The following is a 22,686-nucleotide window of genomic DNA, read 5'->3' on the forward strand; positions in this document are numbered from 1 at the left end:
AATTAGAGTTATCCAGTAATAAATTGTTGTGCCATAAATAAAAAAAAAAAAAAAAATGGTTATCGATATCCTTATCCGATGAGCCGAATTGCCAAAACTTAACGTGTTAGGTAGATATATAACCTACAGACTTCATGTGCATAGTCATAAAATATATCAAATGATTTTTCATCCAAAAGTAACTTTTTTTTCGCGATTTTCACTTACTTCAATTACTGATTCTCCATTTTCAACTTATGTTGAAAAACATCAAAATAAATAGATGGTTTTATTGCTTTCATAACGATGAAAATTTGGGTCGATCGCGTCGTCCGACTGGATGCGGTGTATTGGGAACAGCAAATGTTGATATTTTAAATTTCAATTTACTGACGGCTCTCAGCCTCCCGCCAAAATTAAATTACGACCATCGACAAAACAACTGATTGTATAATTTAAACTATGCAGTATTATGTTTGGTTTGAAACGAACTGTACATCGTTCTGAATAAAATATTACTAGTAGGTACTTAACAAGCATTTTTAAAATAGTATCAAAATATTTTTAAAACCGTTTATAAAAACAATAACATGACAAAGATGCTAGATTAATTTCTGAAGATTTCAAAATTATATATTTACGATGTATTTTAGCTTCGAGGTAAATATCTGAACGTTCATAAATATGTCTGAGTAATACTTGAATAATGTGATTCGATAGGTACTATTTTATTTATGTATTGTATAAAAATGTAATAACCGAAGAGTATGTGGAATCAACTGGGGATAAATATTTGTTATGTGTACACAGGTTACATCCGAATGTCGACCGTCGTCTACATGTCAGCTCGGTTCTACATTATTGTTTGTCTTATCGCTGTTCGCTCGACTTTTTCACGAGTATAAATGTTATTCATATTTTTCTTTACTGTCTTTTGATACCTAGATCTTGTAATGTAAAAATACCGCCTTAATAAAATACTTTTTTAGTAAATGAAAGATTTTAGGCTTTTATTAACAGATCCCTATTTCATATAGTTTTCTCCATTTTTGAAGAAAAACAAAAGCTATTAGATTTAGTTTTCTATTTCTTCAAAAATAGAGAAAGCACCAATAAAACAATCATAATATTTTAATGTATATTCATTAAAATGTAAATATTTACAAATCAATTCCTCAGTATCGACAAATTAACATTCTTAAATAGTCTTATTAGTATTGTTTGTAGTATTTACTCGACAAAAAAAACTTTACAACATGAATAAAGTTAAGTTTTCACATATTTCATTCGTACAAATATATTTTAAATATCTACGAACGAAATAAACAAAAAATTTGTACATTATATAAGTCAAGATATACACGAAATAGCGATTGAATATAATTATTATTAGCGTCCGTACTAAAACATCTGATCGCTTTCGTCCAGAATTTATCAAAATGTAAAGTTCAATTGGCATTCGGCGACGTGTTTGCATCATATTTATGCTGGAAGCGCCAGCGGTCACGCCAGCAGTGCACCTGGTTGCGAATGCGCGACACATCTGCGGCGTACGTGCGACAACATCCCCCGACGTACCGCACTCCGAGATCTAACCATTCCTGGATGAACACTTCTACGGGTTCACATTTATCACGGTCGATCCATCTAAAACAGATGTTATAAATTTAAGGACTACAATAAAAACTTTATGCTTTGTACTTTGATATAAAATACGTTTATATCACAATATAAAGACAATGGCGACTAAATCGCTAGTGCTAGCTACAATAATCAACAGTGAGCGCTTTCAGCCGCGCGACGAAATAGTTCTCTTTAGAGTTGCTAGTTTAAGACAATTGCAGAAAATATTCTATATGTAGTAAAAAATAGGGCCCATTTGATTGTATGTTTTAAGTTGGAAATTTATAAGAAATATAATCAATTTAAATCAGTTAAATTACTGTAAATCTACTTCAAAAACTACTTGTAGGATATGTTTGAATCATCCTTTGTCAAATCATTTACGAAAATATTATATAGAATGGTTATACTCCTGTTGAGATGTATAAACAGTCACTAAATAAATATATAAATATCAAAACAAATTAAACACAATTTGAAAATTATCGTACCCAATTTGAGGGTTGTATTTTTCGCCTGAATTCGGATAAACGATTAGCGGAATAGGGGCATGTGGTCGATCGTCGTTGATCCCTTTTAGGAGACTCGACACAAACGATGGCGCGCAGCAGTTCACTCCCACAGCAACTAGCTGATCCGGATTTGCTTCCCAGCATTTTTTTGCTACTTTTTGGAAGCTCTCTCCGTGTGCGATGCTTTGGTTATCCTGTAATAAAAAAGAAATGTTATGTCGTTCAGAGCAAATACAGTATCATTTGTATGTATTTGGTTGTATAAAATAGTCTGCGAAAGAAAAAAGTATTATTACCACAAAGTTAATAGTCGTAATCGACTATTTATTCATTATATTCGTAATTATTATGACATAGTTATTCGACATAGACCCATCCATCTAATCAGGGACAATGAAACTTCTACAATGAAAATTTTAATACTCTCTAATATTCAAATTCCTAGCCATAAATTACCTAAATAATAAATTTATAAAAGCTAGTATTAAAGCAACATGAATTTGATGATTTTTTATTACTATCAATTTAATATATTACGATTTTTACGTAATTTAAAACCGTAAGTGTTACGATGATCCTATAATTAAAATTATAATGATAGTACTTTATTGATTACAGTTTATTATCATAATACATTTTTAGCATAAGTATCTTATTTATTAACAAATACAATTGTTGAAGCGACGAACTACGTTAAAAGATATTCATCATATTCCATATTATATTTTGTACCGTTTGCCGTTAAAAAACTACCATTAATATGACAAAAACTTATATCACGCCGTCTTATTGCCTCCTCTGGTGACAAGAGCTCGTTCATTTTTCGCCCAAAGAATCGGAATAGTGATTCAACTGGGAAACGCGGCTAGCATTATAGCTAGCACTCCACGCCAGTCATGATTGTGTAGTAGTTATTTTTATTTGTATATACTTGTTAAAGAATTATTTAACCTGAGGAAGGTTAAATAATTCTCATACAATTTTATAATGGTTTATGAATAACTTGCGAGATTAAGAATATATATTGTTCTTACATAAGATATAGCTTATTTAATTTATTGTTTTTAGTTTTTCTAAACATGTTATTTTAAAGTCTATGCTATTTTTGATGGCTTGGGATTGATTGAACGAACGAAGAACTCAAAGGTATTTATAAAAAGCGGCCCTGTGCGACTTCCTATGATATTATTAGATTTTTCCACAGTATCAAGAGCATCGATTAGTGTAAGTAAGTATACACAGAAAAACGTTTTAAAATTAGCCACTGTTCTTTGTCTTCTGTTGTAGAATATACATAACAATTAACGAAGATAATGTTAGTTTTGGAATAAACATTAACTTTCGTTAAATTTAATAAATGAATGATGATTTTTTTTGTATTTTCTCTTGTGGAAATAATTATTAATTGGTTTTGGTTTTTGGTTATTTTAAATTATAGTTTGGGATTAGGCATATCTCAAAATAAGCCAAGTAATGTGGGAATTACGAGACAACTGTACTGGGTACGGTAAACACTCATTTTCATTCACAAAATCTATAATGAGGTTTTAAGATGAAAGACCCACAGATAATATATATTAATCCATCCATTTTAAACATATTATCCATAAATTTTATTAGTAGCATGTCTTTTGTCAATGTCTATTAGGCTTGCAAGTCGATAAGTTGCATATTTTAAAGATTTATAATTAATTTGAATTTATCAAAACTATTTTGATTGTAATTAAATGGGTATTCAAGATTTATCCCGAAAAGAAGCGACTCAAATTTACCCAAACCCGTCCTCCAGTTATAATAGTTATATAAGGTATTATAAGTGTAGGACGGGTTTATAATATAAAAAATTGTCCAGACCTGTCTTGTATCTTTGACCTTACTTATCACGTAATTAACATGTATATAAACGCTAATCTCTTTGTTTATGATAAAAAGTCTTAATTAAAGTCAACACAATGACAAACTAGTATTGATAAACATAATTATATTAAATACCTACTAGCTAATGCCCGCATGTGCTACAATGTTTTTTAAACAAATGTTCAAACACAACTCATGCGCCTCCTATTGTACGTCGATGGTACTACGCCAGAAATCTTAACGCAACTGCCATCATCTAAACAGCTTTAACTCAATTGGATGAACGATGCGTGTGCATAGATAATATCAAAATATACGATCAGGAACTTTTTTTGTTAAGATAATTTTATATTCAAATTTTAAAAATCGAATTTTTTAGGATATTGTTATTTTACTTTTTTTATGTATTCGTATAAGCTTAGATATATGTATTCAGGTGCAACTTAATTTTTATGTTTATTTCTTTTGTTTTTATACATAATATGTATATAATTTAGATCCATAGAACAATATTACCAAACCATATAAAAGGAAATGACCTCTTAGGTTATTGTCACCTAACTAATCCAGCAAAAAACGTAGGCTAGTTAAAAAGTAAAGTGAAATATATAAGCAATATATGTATGAATGATATGATTTTTTTTAAATAGATACTATTTCATTTTTATTTGCTTATGCTTACAATTTAAACCTTTGGCGAGTGTATAACATATAAAACTTATTTTATTTTATTTAGTTAATTTACAAAAAGTCCGCTGCGCGACATTATTCTGAAATCAAACGTTATTAGAAACTCATTTCATCATAGATTTATTGATATTTAGTAAGGAGTTAGCTGTAAAAGTAATTAACAGTTTGTATTATCAAGAGATACTCATCTCAACGTGATCTTCATATTCAACGTGAGCCGACTTGCATCCGCTAGATTAGTAGCTTACGAAGGAACATTGACGTTATTTTAATATACATATCTAGACAAGTAAATACGTGATGAATTAAAAAAATCATTTGAGTGTTAATAATTTATTATACTATGAATCTTATGAATCATTTTAATTACTATAAAATACGAAACCGTGCTGAAATTTAACAATGTTGGTTACCGCATATTACGAATATCGACATCATGACTCAGGTACAGACAAATGGGTGGAATCGATAATAAATAAAAAAATCATTAACTAATCGCGGAAAATGAGATTTAGACATAGACAATTTTACTACATTTTACTTATTGTTATATTCCTAACAGAAGGAAAACTAAATCGATTTCTAATTGAAAGTCAGAGGGTTAAAATCGCTCCCAATTTAGCACTTGAACGACTGAAATCGAATCGACTAAACGCGGTATTAGATACAAATCAGTGTGTTGAAAAACCTTATTTATTAAATCATTTGTTTTTTATATTTCAATGTAATTCCTGATATCATCCTTATCCTATGTTAATAAAGTCGATTATTCAAGTTATTAATATAGGCTTACCTTGCAGCTAAAAGCCAACCAAGCTTTGATAGGAGAGAATTCCCGTAACAAGTCACATAACATTTCCGCTTCTTCCTGACACGGTATCGTCTCTAGCGCCAATAAATCAACTCCTGCTTCCACCAGGGCCTGAATTCGGGGTCTGTGCCATTCCCGCATTGTCTGTAAAATGTTTAGAAAAACTTATAAAATTACATTTGCAAAATATTCTTACCAAAAATCATCAAATCAATAATTTAAAAGTCAGTTCAGTTTATTTATAAAACGTATTTCAGCATTACCAAATATGTACAAAGTTATTTAGGGATTAAACAACACGTCTATTTATTTATAAGATGCACGCAAATAAACTGTACATTTTTATTAAAAAAATAATTTAATTTCAGTTGCCAAATTTTTAGAATTCGAACAATCTAGAACATATTTAATCGCTAAATGATATTTATATTTAGTAGCTTTTATCTGGTAAGAAGATATTACGTTCGCAATAGCCCAGATCATAAACCATGTATATAATAAGTTAGACATACAACGATTGATGTTGTAATTTGGTACTTTAACACATTGACATGGCTTGATACGCTTACTTGATAAGTGAGACAAGTGAGACATACACTTGTAATGAGATAGAGCATAATAGGTACTTATATGAAATTATGTTATGCTTTCAATATACGTAAGGCGGATAGCTCTCTTTCAGACTATATTAGAAGATAAATTAATAAAAGTAGCTTATTAGCTAAACAGATATATTCTATATTACAATGACGTAATAATGTGTAGGTCAATTATTTCATGTAATTAAGTATGCAATGTATGTCTATGTTAGATCATTTTAAAAATTTATATTTAAAAAAACCTTGGAATATCTTAAAATAATCGCCGTTTTTAAATAGCTAGTTTACTTTTATTAGAAGAATACGGTTGATGTTTTGACATTTATTTGAGATATTTCGAACTAGATAAAAGATTTTTGACCAACAAAGCAGCCTAAAACAAACCACAATGCTAAATAGAAATAATACACAATATAATTTAAATTAATCGGTTTCAATTACCAAAATAATTCGTCACTACTTATAGTTAAGGCGAATTGCTATTCAACTATGCTTTTGATAAAATACTATGAATAATTTTAATATAACATTTGTTTTCTACATTTATTTTGATTGTAGATCTATTCCAGGTTATTTCTTTTATATCGCTTAGAATTTCATATCTAGATACAGCAGTGCGCTAACCTAGTTCTTCCAATAACGCAGCTATGTCAAAGCGTGGTCGTCCCATTTGCAACGCGTTTGATTAACAAAATGAAAACATTGAATCATTTTAGTTCATAAATTAATATATTTTACTACTGAAGCGCCTTAAATACTTAATATATTGTGCAAAAACCTATAGACATATCAATAATTAAGCCAATCGAAATAATAGAGATATACGCCAAAAAGGCGCCTCGCCTCTGTGGAGATTTGTTCGTTTAAAGAAATAATAATTCTAAACATAATAATTTAAAGGATATCAATTTAGGTCGATGGCTTTTGAAACGCTTGGTCCGTGGTCTTTGGATAGAAAAAATATTCAAAAGACTACTCTGCGAGACTGTTCACACTTTTTGTAATCCATGAGCTGGTGCTTACCTAGCTCAAAGACTGAATTTCCCTTTTCAGAGAGGAAATAACGGCAGCTTATTGGGTTCATTGCAGGAGGACAGTCTATTATCACTATTGCCAGTGTAGGATTTATATATATTTCTAGTTGTAGGAAATCTCTCTTAATTACCTCCGATATATTTTACTATACGGTTGTATGCTAACAATCTTAGCTTCGTTTTAATGATCAGCTATTGTTAATGGGCTGGATTATAATTTTGCATGTCTATAACGAAGATTCTTCAAATTCACATATATAATCAAGAATAATAGTGATTTTAAACAAATCACATCCGAATAGTTAGCGTGATCAAGTTTTCGACAGACTTTATCTAGATCCGTGATTAAAAAAGATAAATATCCGAATAAAATGTAAATAACTTGTATAGGCCCTGATAAGTAGGCATAGAAAGCTGCACCCAGGGCGCGTTGGCCGTGTATCTGATAGTATAACCAGATTAAATTGCACCCACATCAATTTACATGATTTCGAACATACGATGATAAAATAAAAACCCTTATACCTTCGATTATTCCCTTGCTAATCTCTCTGTCGTAGACTATTTTCTCCTAATCTACTAGATGGAAATAGATAAAACGTGATTGAAATGTTGCTATACAAAAGTCGACAACCAAATTACAAATGTATCGCGAAAAGTAATCCAATTTTAAACATTGATTTCTCAGAGCAAATAAGGAAAAAAAATGCCTATTTATTATTACGAAATAAATAAATTTCAACAATTACAAATAAAATTTTAGTCAAACTTACTAATCCCGGAATAATGGCAGTGACATTAATAAAATGAACGCGGTTAATACATTAACGTTGATTACTGATTACATGCCTTAAATCAGTGTCGCTCGTTAATTAAAATACGAATTCGTCTCATCGAATTCACTCTACAGAATTGAAATTTCGTTAATATTGGAATAGATATACATCTATACAATATATAAAGGTGCTGTAGACTCGCTTACTAAGGATTTTAATATGTAATTCTCTTTGAAACATGGACTGTCACTGTAGTATCAATACAAGTTTATACGTACATTTACGAGGTCTAGTAAATAAATCTATAAATCTTCGACGGTTATTTACTAGCGTTGATATATTTTATATCAGCTTAAAGAACTTATATACACGATAGTTTTTATAATGTAATTTGTATTTGTTAGTATTTAGAATGCCTTTTTCTTATAAACAATTATCAGATACAAGTCGCAAGCATAAAATTTACATTGATGATACTATAATAGAAACAGTCATGTTAGTGCCAACAACACAATTTAATTCATTCGGATGAACGGTACGCGAACGCAAAGAATACGTACAAAAACGATCGTAAATTATATGAAATACATATCACTCTCGAAATGTTGAAAATCGACTTACAATGATACGCTATGTTGATGCGTGAATACTCGAAATATCACAATTATTTTAGTCAACGTCACGTATTATTTTCAGACATCGCGTACCGCATTCAGCTTCATTGAGTTTTGATTTATTTAAACAGAATATCTCTACCCTTTGCATTTAAAGTTTTGTAATATGTATTTTAAAAAAAAAGTATATATATATATATGCAATTGAAATTGATATTAAATAAAATGGAAACCTATCCAGTATATATTATACTGGATATAATATACTTAATTGGAATATAGTGAGCATGTTTTGTTTTACAGGCCGTTAATGTAATGTAATGAGCATGTTTTGTGGTAGAATAAAGACTATTTTTATTTTATTTATTTTTATAATATGTATGTAAATGTAATGCAGGCAAGGCATGTGACTCCACTCCACCTGATGGTAAGTGGAATTGGAGTCCACACGCGAAGACGGCCAGTACAGTCAGAGAGAATGAACTGCACTAGCCGCCCTCGCCGTGCCGTGCAAGACCTCTATTCGAGTCTCGTTCATAAGAGGAAACCAGGAATAAGGACCCAGGTTATAAGAGAAAATATGATGGAAATATAATGACCTAATGATTTACATACTACAATGATTTATACAACCGAACTGATTCGATTTAAATTCAAATCAACTCGTCACGGTGTAGGTACTAGTACCTAAACTCCTCTAATGTAATAAGCCTACATTTTTTTTAAATATAATGTTGTACTACTGCGGTTGACCTGCCCATGCTATCAACGGATCATTTGACCCTCTAGATAGAACATTCATACATTGTCATACTGGAAAAAAATGTAAACTTTTTTGTATTAATAATTTAAACACAATTCATACATGTTTCCGTTTATGATTAGTATCTAAGTAATTTTATTATATTAAAGGTTTCCCATTAATATATATATTCAAATGAAAGAATCATAAAAAATCGCCGCTTTTATCCGAATAAATCGGACACAAATACAAGAAGTATTTGTATATGTATAACTTTTATGTACTATATGTATATGTTGGAAACAAGAGAACGCCCTTGCTAAACTTGTTAAAACATTGCTGAAACCAATTTAATAAAAACGTAATAAGGTGTTCATTATGCTATTACGCGTCGAATGAAATGAATGAATGAATGTTTTCAGTTGAAATTGTAATTTGTTCTCAAGATAAACACACACACCCAAAGCAAAGACACCTACATACACAAATAAAGAAAACTTTCCAAACACAGAATCAGGCTCTTGGATCGTATCAAACGCACCATTTAGTAAAAAAATCTTTTAAAAAATCTGCCGAAATATAAGATTTTAATTTTATAATAATAACAACGACAAAAAGTGAATATTACATTTATTTCTATTGTTTAAATTTTAATTAATTAACCGTCCACCCGAGTCAAATATCGGTCGAGAGAAAAAAGACGATAGAAATGGAAAGGGAGTTTTCATATAGCCGATGTAAATTTTAATTTGCCGGCAACTTTACGACCCTCTTTACGATTTAGCCGACGCTTTTAACCTTTACTTCGCTGTATTGGAATTCATCTAGCCAGAGGGTTCTGTAGGAATATAATAATCCACATTTCGGTAAAATATTTTCATACTTTATTAAACGTAAAAGGAGTGATTATACCTAACATGATGATAAAGTTTATGTATTTACATATTTACGTGTACAGATAAAATAAGAGCAATGATACTCGTATATAAATACATAGTATAACAGTGATATGATTACTGATAAATGAAATGTCACGATGCTCGGAATATTTAGTCATATAAATTGTCAATTAAATAACGTATCAATATTTTTGTTGTATTAGAATACTTAACGTAACTAGTGTTAAATAAAAGCAAACAATATCTATGTGTTGATATGTTATACAACTCATGGTAAGTGGTCACTACTGTCCATAGACATCACATTACATCAGAGACCAAAGATATATTCTTTCTTGAGCCTGTATTTACACTGACTTACTAATTAACCTTTAAAACGGAACACAACAATTGTAAGTAGTGTTGTTTGGCGGTAGAATATATGATGAGTGAATGGTAGTAACTACCCAGTAGGACTTGCACAAAGCCCTACCACCAAGAGGATAAAGAATTATGATTATGCAAGTATATGTGTCTTATTAATTGAATAGAAGTATAAAAACAAAATTATATATCAGTTAGTTAAGGTCATTCTTTAAAATTTGCTACCCTGCGTACTTATATTCTTCAGTACTGTAATTATACTGGCCCTCTCACTCACCCATCACTAGAGGATAATATCCAAAGATCTACCACAAGATAATACAGAGTAATATATCCAGACAATAATATATATTGTAATTTTTACATACGCTTTTCGGGGCTTGAAGATTTTAGATTCAAAAATGATTCACTGTTATTACCTACTCCAAGGTATTTCGTTAGGAAAACGATTTAAGTATACCATATAATTTAGTGGCAATATAATATAATATATAGTATAGAAAATTTTATAGAAACACTAAAAATTTCATGTTCAAGTTTTATAGCCTTTGTCAAAAGAAAAGCTTTAATGCAAAATCGATCGGTCGACCTGACCGTCTAAAAGTGCCCGGCGAGACATAAATAGAAACAGACAAAGACCTGATTAACATTGAAGTCTATTTATCATTAAATATATATGTAGTGGTCGGTGTTCTCTATATTCATGGCCTATTTGTCTATTGGGATTAAGAGCACTAGATTAAGCGACAGATATGCCTACCTGAACGGATGTTGTATCTGCATAACTGCCGTCGTATTCTGATCCGTCGTGCAGATGAGCCCCGTATGGTCCCACTGATCCCACAACTAGTGGAATGTGTTCTATATAAAAAAATAACGTAATAAGATCATCGCTGACAGCTCATTTTCTATGCTTATAATTACTTTAAGCCCTCACGTAGTGTAATTAATGCGTGCTTGCACCCGTCCCTTGTGGGACACGAACCCAAGCTTCGTTAATACCAAAATGCAAAGGACTTTATTATTTTATGAGTAGGTTTTTTTTGGGTCACGTGATTTACTGAAATATTTAGAAAAAGGATAAAGCTAAGTATGAATGTGAATAAGAATAAATAAATTATTATATTATGTCAAACAAATAGTTGACTACTGTTTTTTATTAATTACTCATACGAAGGTTAAGAATTTTATGACTTTGAAAATTTATTTTAAGATGAGAAGTACCTACTTAAATAGTGATAGTATTTACCGTTTTGAATATAATCCTGATATTCTTCTAGATATAGGGTTCTCGCTTGTTTGGCAAGGTCTACGGCGCGGACGATGAGCTCATATCCTTGCTCAGGCGTCACGTCCAAGTGTTCAACAAAGCCATCAACCGACGCTTGATACGTATTCGTAATAATTAAATCTGCACCAGCTGCAAAATAAAAATACACTTAAAAACACATTACCAATATTTGATAATATCCACAACACAGGAAATACTATATTGCACAAATACAGGTGCACTCTTTTTTCTCTTGCCTCATAGATGAGACGGAAGTCATAGATACAAGACATAATTGAGCGCAAGACCAAAGCTTAGGTGCTTTTCAAAGTACGAGAGTATTTTATACTGGCAACATCCAACCTCTTGCCGGCTAATACGAATTTCTTACCTTAGTTGAAATACCAATTTTATTAAAACTCAATATATGTTGTATTTCAACTTATGACCTCGAGATCAGCATCCCTATACGCTAACTATAAGACCAAAAAGTGCAGTCAAATCCACTTCCATAATGTAGGAATTTTTTAACGAAACTAATTTAATTAGTAACTTCATTTCATTCCTTCATATTTTCTGATGAACTTCACTACAGTGTAGTTTGTATAATAAACTAATTCAATAATTAAACTTTTGACTCATTTACTATTATTAACGAGGAGAAGGGTTCGGTTTGGAGACGTAAACAATTAATGTTATTAAAACTTAGTAACGCAACACGATCCTTTAGTTTAGTAAGAACCATGACTGAAAATACAATATTTGTTGGGTTGAAGAAATTAATTTTGTAATAAACAGTAGACGGGCTCCGAATGGAAACGTATTAGAGAGACAAGGTGATTAATGACGCCGGCGTCATGTATTCGGCGTTAAAGCAACGACGATCACCTACTATAAAACGCGGCTAGGTACTTGCGCCTTGTTTCTCTTCTGCTATGCAAATGTAAGACATTTACTAGGTATATTTACGAACAGACAACAGTGGCGTTTTCTCTTGGTAACCTACATAGCCACAATCATAATTAAATAGTACGATTAATAATTTCCTCAAATAGCAATTTTAACTTGAATTCTTAAGTATAAAATAACTAAATCTAATGTCTCTTTTCTTGTCCTAAGATCGCTTACATCAATAACTGTTTTAACATTCAGCGATGTAATAATATTTCCACAATGAACGGTGACATTTTTTATATTTATTCGTATCATTTCCCCAACAGAGGCGGGCGGTAAAGCAAGGCAGTAGGCTTTTCGCCTCCAGGGAGTTATTTGCTTGCAGACACTTTTCAGCTTTTCCTTATGAAAAGAAACGGTCCGTTTTGTGGCGAAGAAAAGCGCTTTCATAGGACGATGACACGAGACGGGGTCGCACTCTCACCCTCTGATGCAAGGAAATGACAAGCTAAAAGCGACCTAACGTGTAATTCGTCAAAACAGCCATGCACGTATGTGTCTACGTACTTACAGATCACTTGGGCCTATGTGTATGTGTATTCAACAGCGAGCTTGTGTAATGTGTCTAGATATTCATTCGCACAGCGCCTTTGTAACAGGGAACAACGCAATTACTTTGTACTTCAGAAGCCTTGCTGAATGAGACTAACCGAATTAGAAGACAGACGTGAGAGCGGTGATATATTGAATCTAACATTTGATTCCATTAAGTACGTAACGAGAAATAATTTTATCACTTTGAAGTAATAAATGTGTATTTAACACAATACTGTTATAAGATTATATTTTTAAAAACCAAATTTAAATAAAAAAAACATTAATAGATAAGACATATTACTCAAAACATTTTATAATATATATACTTATATTTTATATACTATACACTTTCATTTAAGAAAAAGTTTATAAAAGTTTCTTTTCGGTACTTCTCGATAGAATCTAGATTTCGAACCGGTGGTAGCTTAACAAATAATTAAATCTTAGTATAATAGAAAATATTTTAATTTTATTAAATATTAACAAAACGGACCGTGAATGGCTTTGTTATTAACCAACTACAAACACAAACAAAATCCACCATTATAGAACACACGTACAAGTTTCTCGTATAATTTTGCCATTAAAAAAATAACACTACAATAGGTATTCAAAGTATTATTGGTACACCCACAATAAACACCATACCCATATAAAGCGTGTAACGAATAATAATAAATAATTCAGAGGCTTCTAAAATAGAAACTACATCAAAATGTTCTGTTTATATCTACAATGTGTATTTTAAACTTGTATATTTTTAAAATAGCTCTTTAAATGGCTTAATAAATAGGGTTATTTATATATTATTTATAGTTCGTTATTTTTTAATTGAAGTGATACGCTTAACTTTTTTTCTTATACTAACAAAATGTACCTATTTTATTTATCATTGTTTTGGTTTCAGCGACACATGTCTTCATTTACGAGACATTAACAACGCAATTTTTCTTGGCCACGTCATACTTTTACCGAGCCAATAAAATATATAAAATAAACTGTTAGACTTTTCAAAGCGATTGCGACTTCAACGTACCGATGACATTTGTTTTTAGATAAAAATATACGTAAATAACAAAGATATATCACAGAGAGGTCATAGTAATAAAAAAAACATTAATAATTGCTTTATTTACCATGCAATATTTAAAACGGTCACCTCTAAGGAAGTCAAGATGAGTATTCACGACCTCGTTGGGGTGTGTATGCAAGAAGCGGGCGCTCCAAAGAGGGTCACCGTCAATGACGTGACCTACGTGACAAGAAAGTTGCGTGGAGAATCCGCCGTCCAAAACATCTATATGTGGAGGCTCTAAGCCGTCTTCATTTATCGGCGACATGATCCAAATCTATAACAATTAAGCTTTAGTTTTATTAATTTACTTAGCATTTAAATGGTTTAAATAAAACATAACATAAATTTTATTGTTTACACTAATTAAAATATTTTTTAAATTTCAATTAAGTGTGTCTCAACTTCCAATTGAACAACGTGTACCTATTTAAGGAATGGTTTTATTAGTATCAGCACTGTTTTATTGTGCATATATTTACCAACTAATGTATGTTACCGCTGTACGCTATTATATTGCTACGATAAAGATCAACGCTAGGTGTAATTATTGTTGATATAATACGATAATTTTCCTATAAAAATGATTATTTATGAGCTAATTTCACAAGAGAAAACGTGAGAAATATCTAGTAATATTAAAATGCATATTAATTTATCTCAACTTATGGATATTGTTCAAACACGCGGAGTATAAGCGCGTGCGAAACAGACACGTGTTTGTCTGACAATGAGCAGCGCTGCGCACAGTTGTCACCCGACTACTTATCAGCGGCCCTACTCAAAACCCCGATAAACGACGATTACACACATATACCTAAAGCAACATTGTAATCAAATAATGATGTGTGTGTATTCTCTTATGTACTATTAACTATATTCAATAATGTCATTTAAGATTGCTTGTTGACAGATGGTATCTGTTTGCATTCTATGAGTCGAGTTCTTATTTAATTTAGTTGTGTTCGGCGCAATGTGTATTTCTCTTTCTGTGCTTCCATAATCATATCCTCAGTTAGTTACTGTCTTATTTTACAGTCTTACTTACTCTATCTTTTCCTGGTTTTCAATTACAATTATACGTAAATATAACTAATAAGTAATAACACTTTGTAATATAACATTTTCCACTTCGAATTATATATACATATATACGATGATAGTTTGTTGCTATCCGCCTACCTACCAACTATGAATACTACACCTTAATTTTTAAGCTACCTTTAATGTTTCCATATTATATTAATTATATTGATATACAATGTGACGAAAAGAATATAAATACGAGAAGAAAAGATAAAGTATCACCAACATTCCGACTTTGCAAATTCAATTCATCTTTCCTAGAGCAAGGTATTAAATTCAATAATAAAGTCGTTTAGATGTTTTTTTTTTATGTTATTGCTATTGAAATAACTTTTCAGGCTTATATTGAAAAAACTAGGTCTTCACAAGTTCATCGATATTTCAATTTATTTAATAACAGCAGTAACCGTTCCTGCAGAGAAGCTAAAAAGCTGGGCAAAGGCTTTTGTCTTGTGAAGGGGGCGAGGGGAGTAGCCAGAATACGTGAATCTTAACAGAAGATTACGGATTCAAATCGGGGCAAGCCATTGAGATTTCATGTACTTCATTTGTGTTTAAAACTCACCTAGTGCACGACGGGATAGCAATACATCTGCCATGTGTGCACCCACATCGGGACAGCGCGGGGGTAAAAGCTCCGAAATGAATTTATTTATGAACAATAAATATGTAGTGCACCGTAAAAGAAACTACTTAAGTTGAATCAATATACGAAAGCCGATAACGTTAAACTATAGTTATATTAACGATAAAAAGACGAAGGGTACACTTGAAAAGGAAACGAATAAAATAAATTTTGATCACATGATTTTAGCGAATGAAATCAATACGCTCTGTTTCTGTTACGACTAATGACGAGATCGATTTACTTACGTTAAATCTATTTCGTCAGATAATAAACATTAAACTTTCGTTCGTTTCAACCCTCGCTATGATTGCTATCTTAAAATTCAATCTCTACAAAACTTCCACTTTTCGCATTCCTCGTTGTTTTTACGTTTTTTTACAACAGTCCTTTATTATATCAGTATACTAAAGTGTAGAATCGTTTCGTTTTATAAATGTAATTTTTAATGTTTATTAATAATTTGATGGGTGATAAGTGCCGGTTATTCGCGGTAGAATTTACATTCGAAACCGGTGGATATGTTTACATTTGATTATTAAATAATATTGTTAATTGATGATTCAAATATGCGTGTAGGAGCCTCCTTGAATAAATTTATTTTTTATTGATCGTCGACTTTAGTAATAACAAACATTCCTCCAAAAAAAATACAAAATCACAAATGAAATATTTGTTTTAGTCGCGAAACTATATAAAGTTACCTGATAAGATAACTAAAATAGAAAAATAAAACTGTTGAATTTGACAATCAATAAATAAGGTAGTTATAAAAGTTTTTATAATATTCTACTTACAAAGCATTCAAAATTATGCATCGTTCTTAAAAAAAATAGTTACATTCGCTATTCATAATATGTTACGATAGTTTTATCGGTTCGTGGAAGCTCCGTTAATTAGAAACGTGAAATATTGAGATGTTCCCAAGTTTCTTCTCACAGAGTAATGCGATCAATATCATTACGGGTTCTGAAATGGAATGGAAGGCGGAGGGTGCGCTTTCATTGACAAAGGCCGTTATTAGTTGAATGTGCACAAGGTCGACACCGCCAGAGTAATCAACGTTCCGACGCGACGTTCGTTGTTGCAAATTTAATCCAATATTAAAACAAAAATGTAATTAACTATTAGAAATTAAACGTGTAAGATGTACTTGTAGCCTTGTTCAATTTAATTTTACTATTTTTAGTTTTTTTTAGGCGTTTCGACACATGTTTATTATCGTTTTATTTGAAATTCTGTTTCGCGTGTTATATGGGTAAGTATTCTATCGGTGGTTTAGTCTATTTTCAATTGCTTCTCTTATATTATATAAATGAAGACTTTGTATAATTGAATGCGCTCACCTCAGGAATTATCAGTTACATTTAAATACTAAATTGTTTGTCTTAGACATTACATAGCCCGTTTATTGAGTCAGTTTATGGGCTATATAATTTCACGCTACAATCCTAAGGAACAAACATAGATATCAATTAATCTAGCTTACTGTTGTGGTATTTAGTTAATGAGATGCTATTGGTTCTGTACTAATCATATGTGTATATAATTTAAATTGAACTCGAGTAACATCACGTGCTAGCTGTACCAGCTGGGTACAGCTAGCATGAGATGACATTACATTATGGTTGTTTATATAAATTCATAAACTAATAGTGTAGCTGTATGTAAAGGTCATCGAGGTTATTTTTCTCATAACATGTTCATGACCCTACAATATTTTTTTCGTAACATTGCCTCTAAATATATCTTGATATGCAGAATTTTTTAAAATATTTTTGTTACCTATTTCTCAGGATACTTTCGCTTCATTCACTGTGTGTGTCACATTACTTAAGTGACGAAAATATATAAAAATGCCTTAATGAAACATAAATCAGTACTTGAATAGCACACGAAAGTTACTGTTAAAAGGCGGAACATTTTCAGACTTAAAATATTGTTTTTTTGTGACGGCAATATTTTAAATGTCTCGACTCTCGACATCCACCTGAGCGCTCAAGTACCAAGATGAGTAGAGGAGATCCCTCATAACGCTTTATATTTATTGCAAAATAACTACAGACATTAAATATCAAAATATTAACTTCAAAAATTATTTATACATATGTATAAATAGACGAGAGCAGACCAGTTCAGTATCATTCATCTTCAGTTTGTCAACTGTTTTTATTCTTTTTTATTGTTTGGTAGTGATTGAAAATATTTAATGTAATCAATTAAAAGATTTTACGAAAATAAAAGAAGATTCAATAATGTTTATGGCCGAATTCCGATCACTGAAAGACAACTAGTTTATAAACGATATACAAGCACCATTTAAAGTACCTACCTAACATACTATTTGACATAATTTTAAATGCAAATGATATATTGAATAAAGCGATATTCTCGTATGTATAAATAATAAAAGTTATATACAAACGAAATACGAACAGAACTGGTTCATTTTAATGTATCATTAATCCATAAATAACCACATTTAGATTCCCACGATGAAAAATATATAAGAAGATAACAAATTCACAAAAACAGGCGACACGTTTATTGTTTTATTTAACCTTCAATAATATCGAAGTTATTTTTTCCATAAACTTTATTATGAACATCGATCGTCTCTTATAATAATATAATTATATTCATTTTAATAATTTATACTCACATGCTACCTACAATAGGTATCTATTATATAATTTTATTATTAGGACCGGACAAATATTATAACTTTGCCCGCTAAGATCTCATCGTTAAGAAGCGCAAACAATCACTAAAACACGCGTATCGCACGTTATACCTACAACAACACCAAATCAACACTGAACACTGACGTTTATCGTTGACTTTACAGACAAAATGGTCCGTTATAATATTTGTTTTATGTTAATATCAATATCAACTTCATTAACTAATCATTTATTTGTTAGTGACAAAGAGAACGATGAATACACTAAATACAGTATAGATGTCTGAATAGGACAATGGCCTCCAAAGTTTGTGGGTCTACTGCATATATTAACACTTAATATATCTCTGTCTTATTACAATTTGACTACAATGGAAGTGATGTATTTGTATTTAAATGTCAATATAATTTTATTTTTGACAAACATGTTCTTGATAAAATTGATTATTTGCTTATTTAGCAATGGAAAATAAACATTAAAATCCGTTTAAATGTTTTATTTGATTTGAATTCTATTTGCATTCAAATCAAAGGAAAATTCGAATCACATTCCTACCGAAATTTCAAATTGATGATAAATTGTTTCTTAAAAATTAAATAAGTATTTTTTTCCATGGTATTCACATTTGTAAACACTACGCATGTGTTAGTGTCTAGTGATTGGCTAATGGCTCGCGGTTCAAGAGACGAGATAGATATTAATAGACTTATCAGCTTAGAGCAATGTACTCGTGAGCCGTACCAAAATGCGGTCCACTAGCAACTATAAAAAGCTGACGCGATAAAAACTGTTCATCTCGAAATTATTTCCACGATTTTGTAATTTAAATTGTAAAAGGGCTTGTAATATATTTATTTCGTGATATTGGTTATTTATTACTTTTAGGCCCGAAACGTTCGATTATGTTCTTTTAAAATTATTTTTAAAGGACTTATCACAATAAAAAATAGTAAAATTATATAAAATTTTTTGTTCTATTTGGAGGTAGAGCTTTGTGCAAGCCCGTCTGGACATCTGAGTGGGTAACACAGCAGATATTTTACCACCAAACAGCAATACTTATTATTATTGTGTTCCGGTTTAAAGTGACCAAGTGTAACTACAGGCACGAGGAACATAACATCTTAGTTCCTAAAGTTGGCGGCGCATTGGCGATGTAAGAAATCATTATTACATAGTATAAAACAAAGTCGCTTACCACTCTCTCTCCTTATGTATGCTTAGATCTTTATAATTACACAACGGATTTTGATGCGGTTTTTTAAAATAGATAGATTGATTCAAGAGGAAGGCTTATATGTATAATACGTGAACAATATAGTAGAGCAACACAATAATTTTAGAGGTTTCTAAAGTGATGTCACACATTGCAAACGCTGGCTGAACCCTACGATATAGATCAAAATAATATACTAAAGTATTGTACACATTTTTTTATTTGATAGGTGGCAATCGAGCAGGAGGCTCACCAAAGTGACTACCACCGCCCATCGACATCTGCAACACCGGGGGGCTTGCAGGTGCGTTGCCGGCCTTTATGGAAGGAGGCCCTCTTTTCTTGAAGGTTCCCAAGTCGTCTCGGTTCGGAAAAACCGCCGGTGAAAACTGGTTCCACAGAGTTACTGTGCGAGGCAGAATATGTCTTAAAAATCGCGCTGTTGTGGATTTTTGGACATCTAGGTGGTGCATCGGACATCTAGGTGGTGCGACACATTAAAAAAATCTTCAAAAAAGTTCGTGATGGTATATGTCTATCTCTTAGACATAACCACCACAATAACTATTTTTTTGTCCTTTACTTTTTACACTAAATAATGGCTTTTTTTCGAAGCGATTTTAAGCAATACAGTATTTTTCCTTATCCAATTAAGTACCTTAAATACATTGTGCATTTATATCAATATGGCATGTGATTTAATAAATATTTTCGTAGATATTACAAATTTAAAACGCAGGGACAAAGCGGTTTGTACTTGCTAATGACTGAAAAACTATGAATGTTGTGAAAAGACATATAGTATAGTATAAATCTGTAGTATCAGCATTGCACCCGTGCGAAGCCTTACAATTTGTTAATATTTTATGCAGTGCCAATGTGTAGGGGGGTTATGGCCCTACACCATAAAAATCATTAGATTACAAAAAATACCCCACACATTAATATATTTTTTCTAATATCAAACAGTAATGATTTGTATTTGTTATCTTAGAATGTGAAGGGTTAGTGAGCCAGTGTTCGCAGGGACAAGGTACATAGCTTTATTGCTGCCATGTTTGTATGGTGTCAGGAATATTTGTGCGGACAATGTTTACGTACAATGTATCTTCTGCCTGTCCTCATATATTAATTAGGAAAAAAATGTGCATGCTCTATATAACAATATTTGAAGATAGATAAGACGAATATACTGTTCAATAATAATAAACAATATAACATCCTCATGACCGAATTTCATTAGCGGCGGTTAATCAAGAATTACGTGTTGTGCAGATGCGCAGGACATTTACAGAGAATTAAGAATCAAGAAATATTAATCTCGCCTTCACGGGACGCCCGGCAGATGTGAAGCATCAATAGTGATTGAAAGAATATAATACTTATAAAAAACATATATATGTTTTATATATGTTTATATATATATATATATAATTTAATTATTAATGATTATATTTATAATTAAATATAGAAACAAAATATATGCGACGAACACACAAGGAAGTTTTGATCTAACTCTCAAGGCGCACCAACAAAAGTTTGACATCAAAAAGATTAATTATTTGTTATTCGTTTTATGATACAATATTATTATTTTATTCAAAACTGCAATGAGTTGTATCATTTGAAATTTAAATTCGTTGTAATTTAGAATTGGTAAGCTACATATTTGTTTGAAATCACACTATCTATGTTTAGACTGCTATCGGTCATTCACTGGCACTACGCGCCGTCTACACATGTTTTACAGAAATTAGGACAGTATAATGTTCTGCGTTTTTTTTTTTGAAATAATAAACACTCTTTGGCATGCTTTCAACAATCCACCTTAGGCACGAATGAACTACATTTAACCGGTGATAGGGCTTGGTACAGGTCTGAGTGGGTACCATCATCTCAATGATTATACCGCTATGCCGCCTACAAGGCACACTAAACTTAACATCTTAAAACTGTAGTTTGACGGTACATTGAAACGATAGGAGTGGTTAGAACTTCTTGTAGTGTCTTCTCGCAGGTGATGGTTCGATTTAAAAGTACATAGTTACATTTTTATTCTACAATAAAACCTCCAACATTGTATTGATAATTGTTGTACTATCTTTAAAAGTACTACAGTAATTTTGATGAGTGCACTCGGACACTAAGCTGCACGACGAAGAAAGCCTGGTCTTAGCGCCGGCTTTACTAAGTTGAAGTAATTTTTTTTAGCATTTCCACTATCAAATGTAAACTGAGTTGTATTTTCTTGGGACATTTTTTTAAAGACATTTATTTAAATTATAAAAATTAAAGATTTTGATACATAAAAAAGTAAAGATAATCTAACGGACCGTAAATGTTGCCTCACTTTTGGGTAAAGGTGCGTGGCTTATACCACCAAGCTACTCCAATGGAAGTTGGTGGACATATAACGTATATGTGTCACAACTTCTTTTTAATTATTATGCAAATTATGTAAATTTTAACGTATGAATTATAAACATAAATTAACCACTGATAAATTAGTCGTTCCAGCCAAGTAGTTGATACTTATAACCAGGATATACACAAAATATTAAAGTTTTTAGTTTAAATGTTATTTTTCAAAAGTACATTCTTTGGTTCCTCTGTCGAAATATAAAGTCAAAGTAACACTCAATTTCCTTTGTTTCATAATTGCTTCCTAGTTACCTCCAACGCTATTTTTTTTTTTAAATTAAATGAAAGCAACTATGTGTCGCCGCTTGCAATTCTTTATAAG

At 31.2% G+C, this 22,686-nt stretch overlaps 1 protein-coding gene across 1 annotated transcript; it reads right to left on the reverse strand.

Annotated features, from left to right (window-relative positions):
- Positions 1-1,160: 1,160 nt before the first annotated feature.
- Positions 1,161-18,864, reverse strand: LOC125077358 (homocysteine S-methyltransferase 1-like). Its single transcript, XM_047689283.1, has 7 exons — positions 18,706-18,864; positions 14,420-14,609; positions 11,749-11,919; positions 11,260-11,360; positions 5,455-5,616; positions 2,094-2,308; positions 1,161-1,626 (listed from the first exon to the last, which is right to left on the reverse strand). Exons 2-7 carry the CDS (start codon positions 14,598-14,600, stop codon positions 1,428-1,430), a joined length of 1,029 nt encoding a protein of 342 aa, XP_047545239.1. The 5' UTR covers positions 14,601-14,609; positions 18,706-18,864; the 3' UTR covers positions 1,161-1,427.
- Positions 18,865-22,686: the final 3,822 nt, after the last annotated feature.

Source organism: Vanessa atalanta, chromosome 3 (assembly GCF_905147765.1).
Source record: "Vanessa atalanta chromosome 3, ilVanAtal1.2, whole genome shotgun sequence".
NCBI lineage: Eukaryota > Metazoa > Arthropoda > Insecta > Lepidoptera > Nymphalidae > Vanessa > Vanessa atalanta.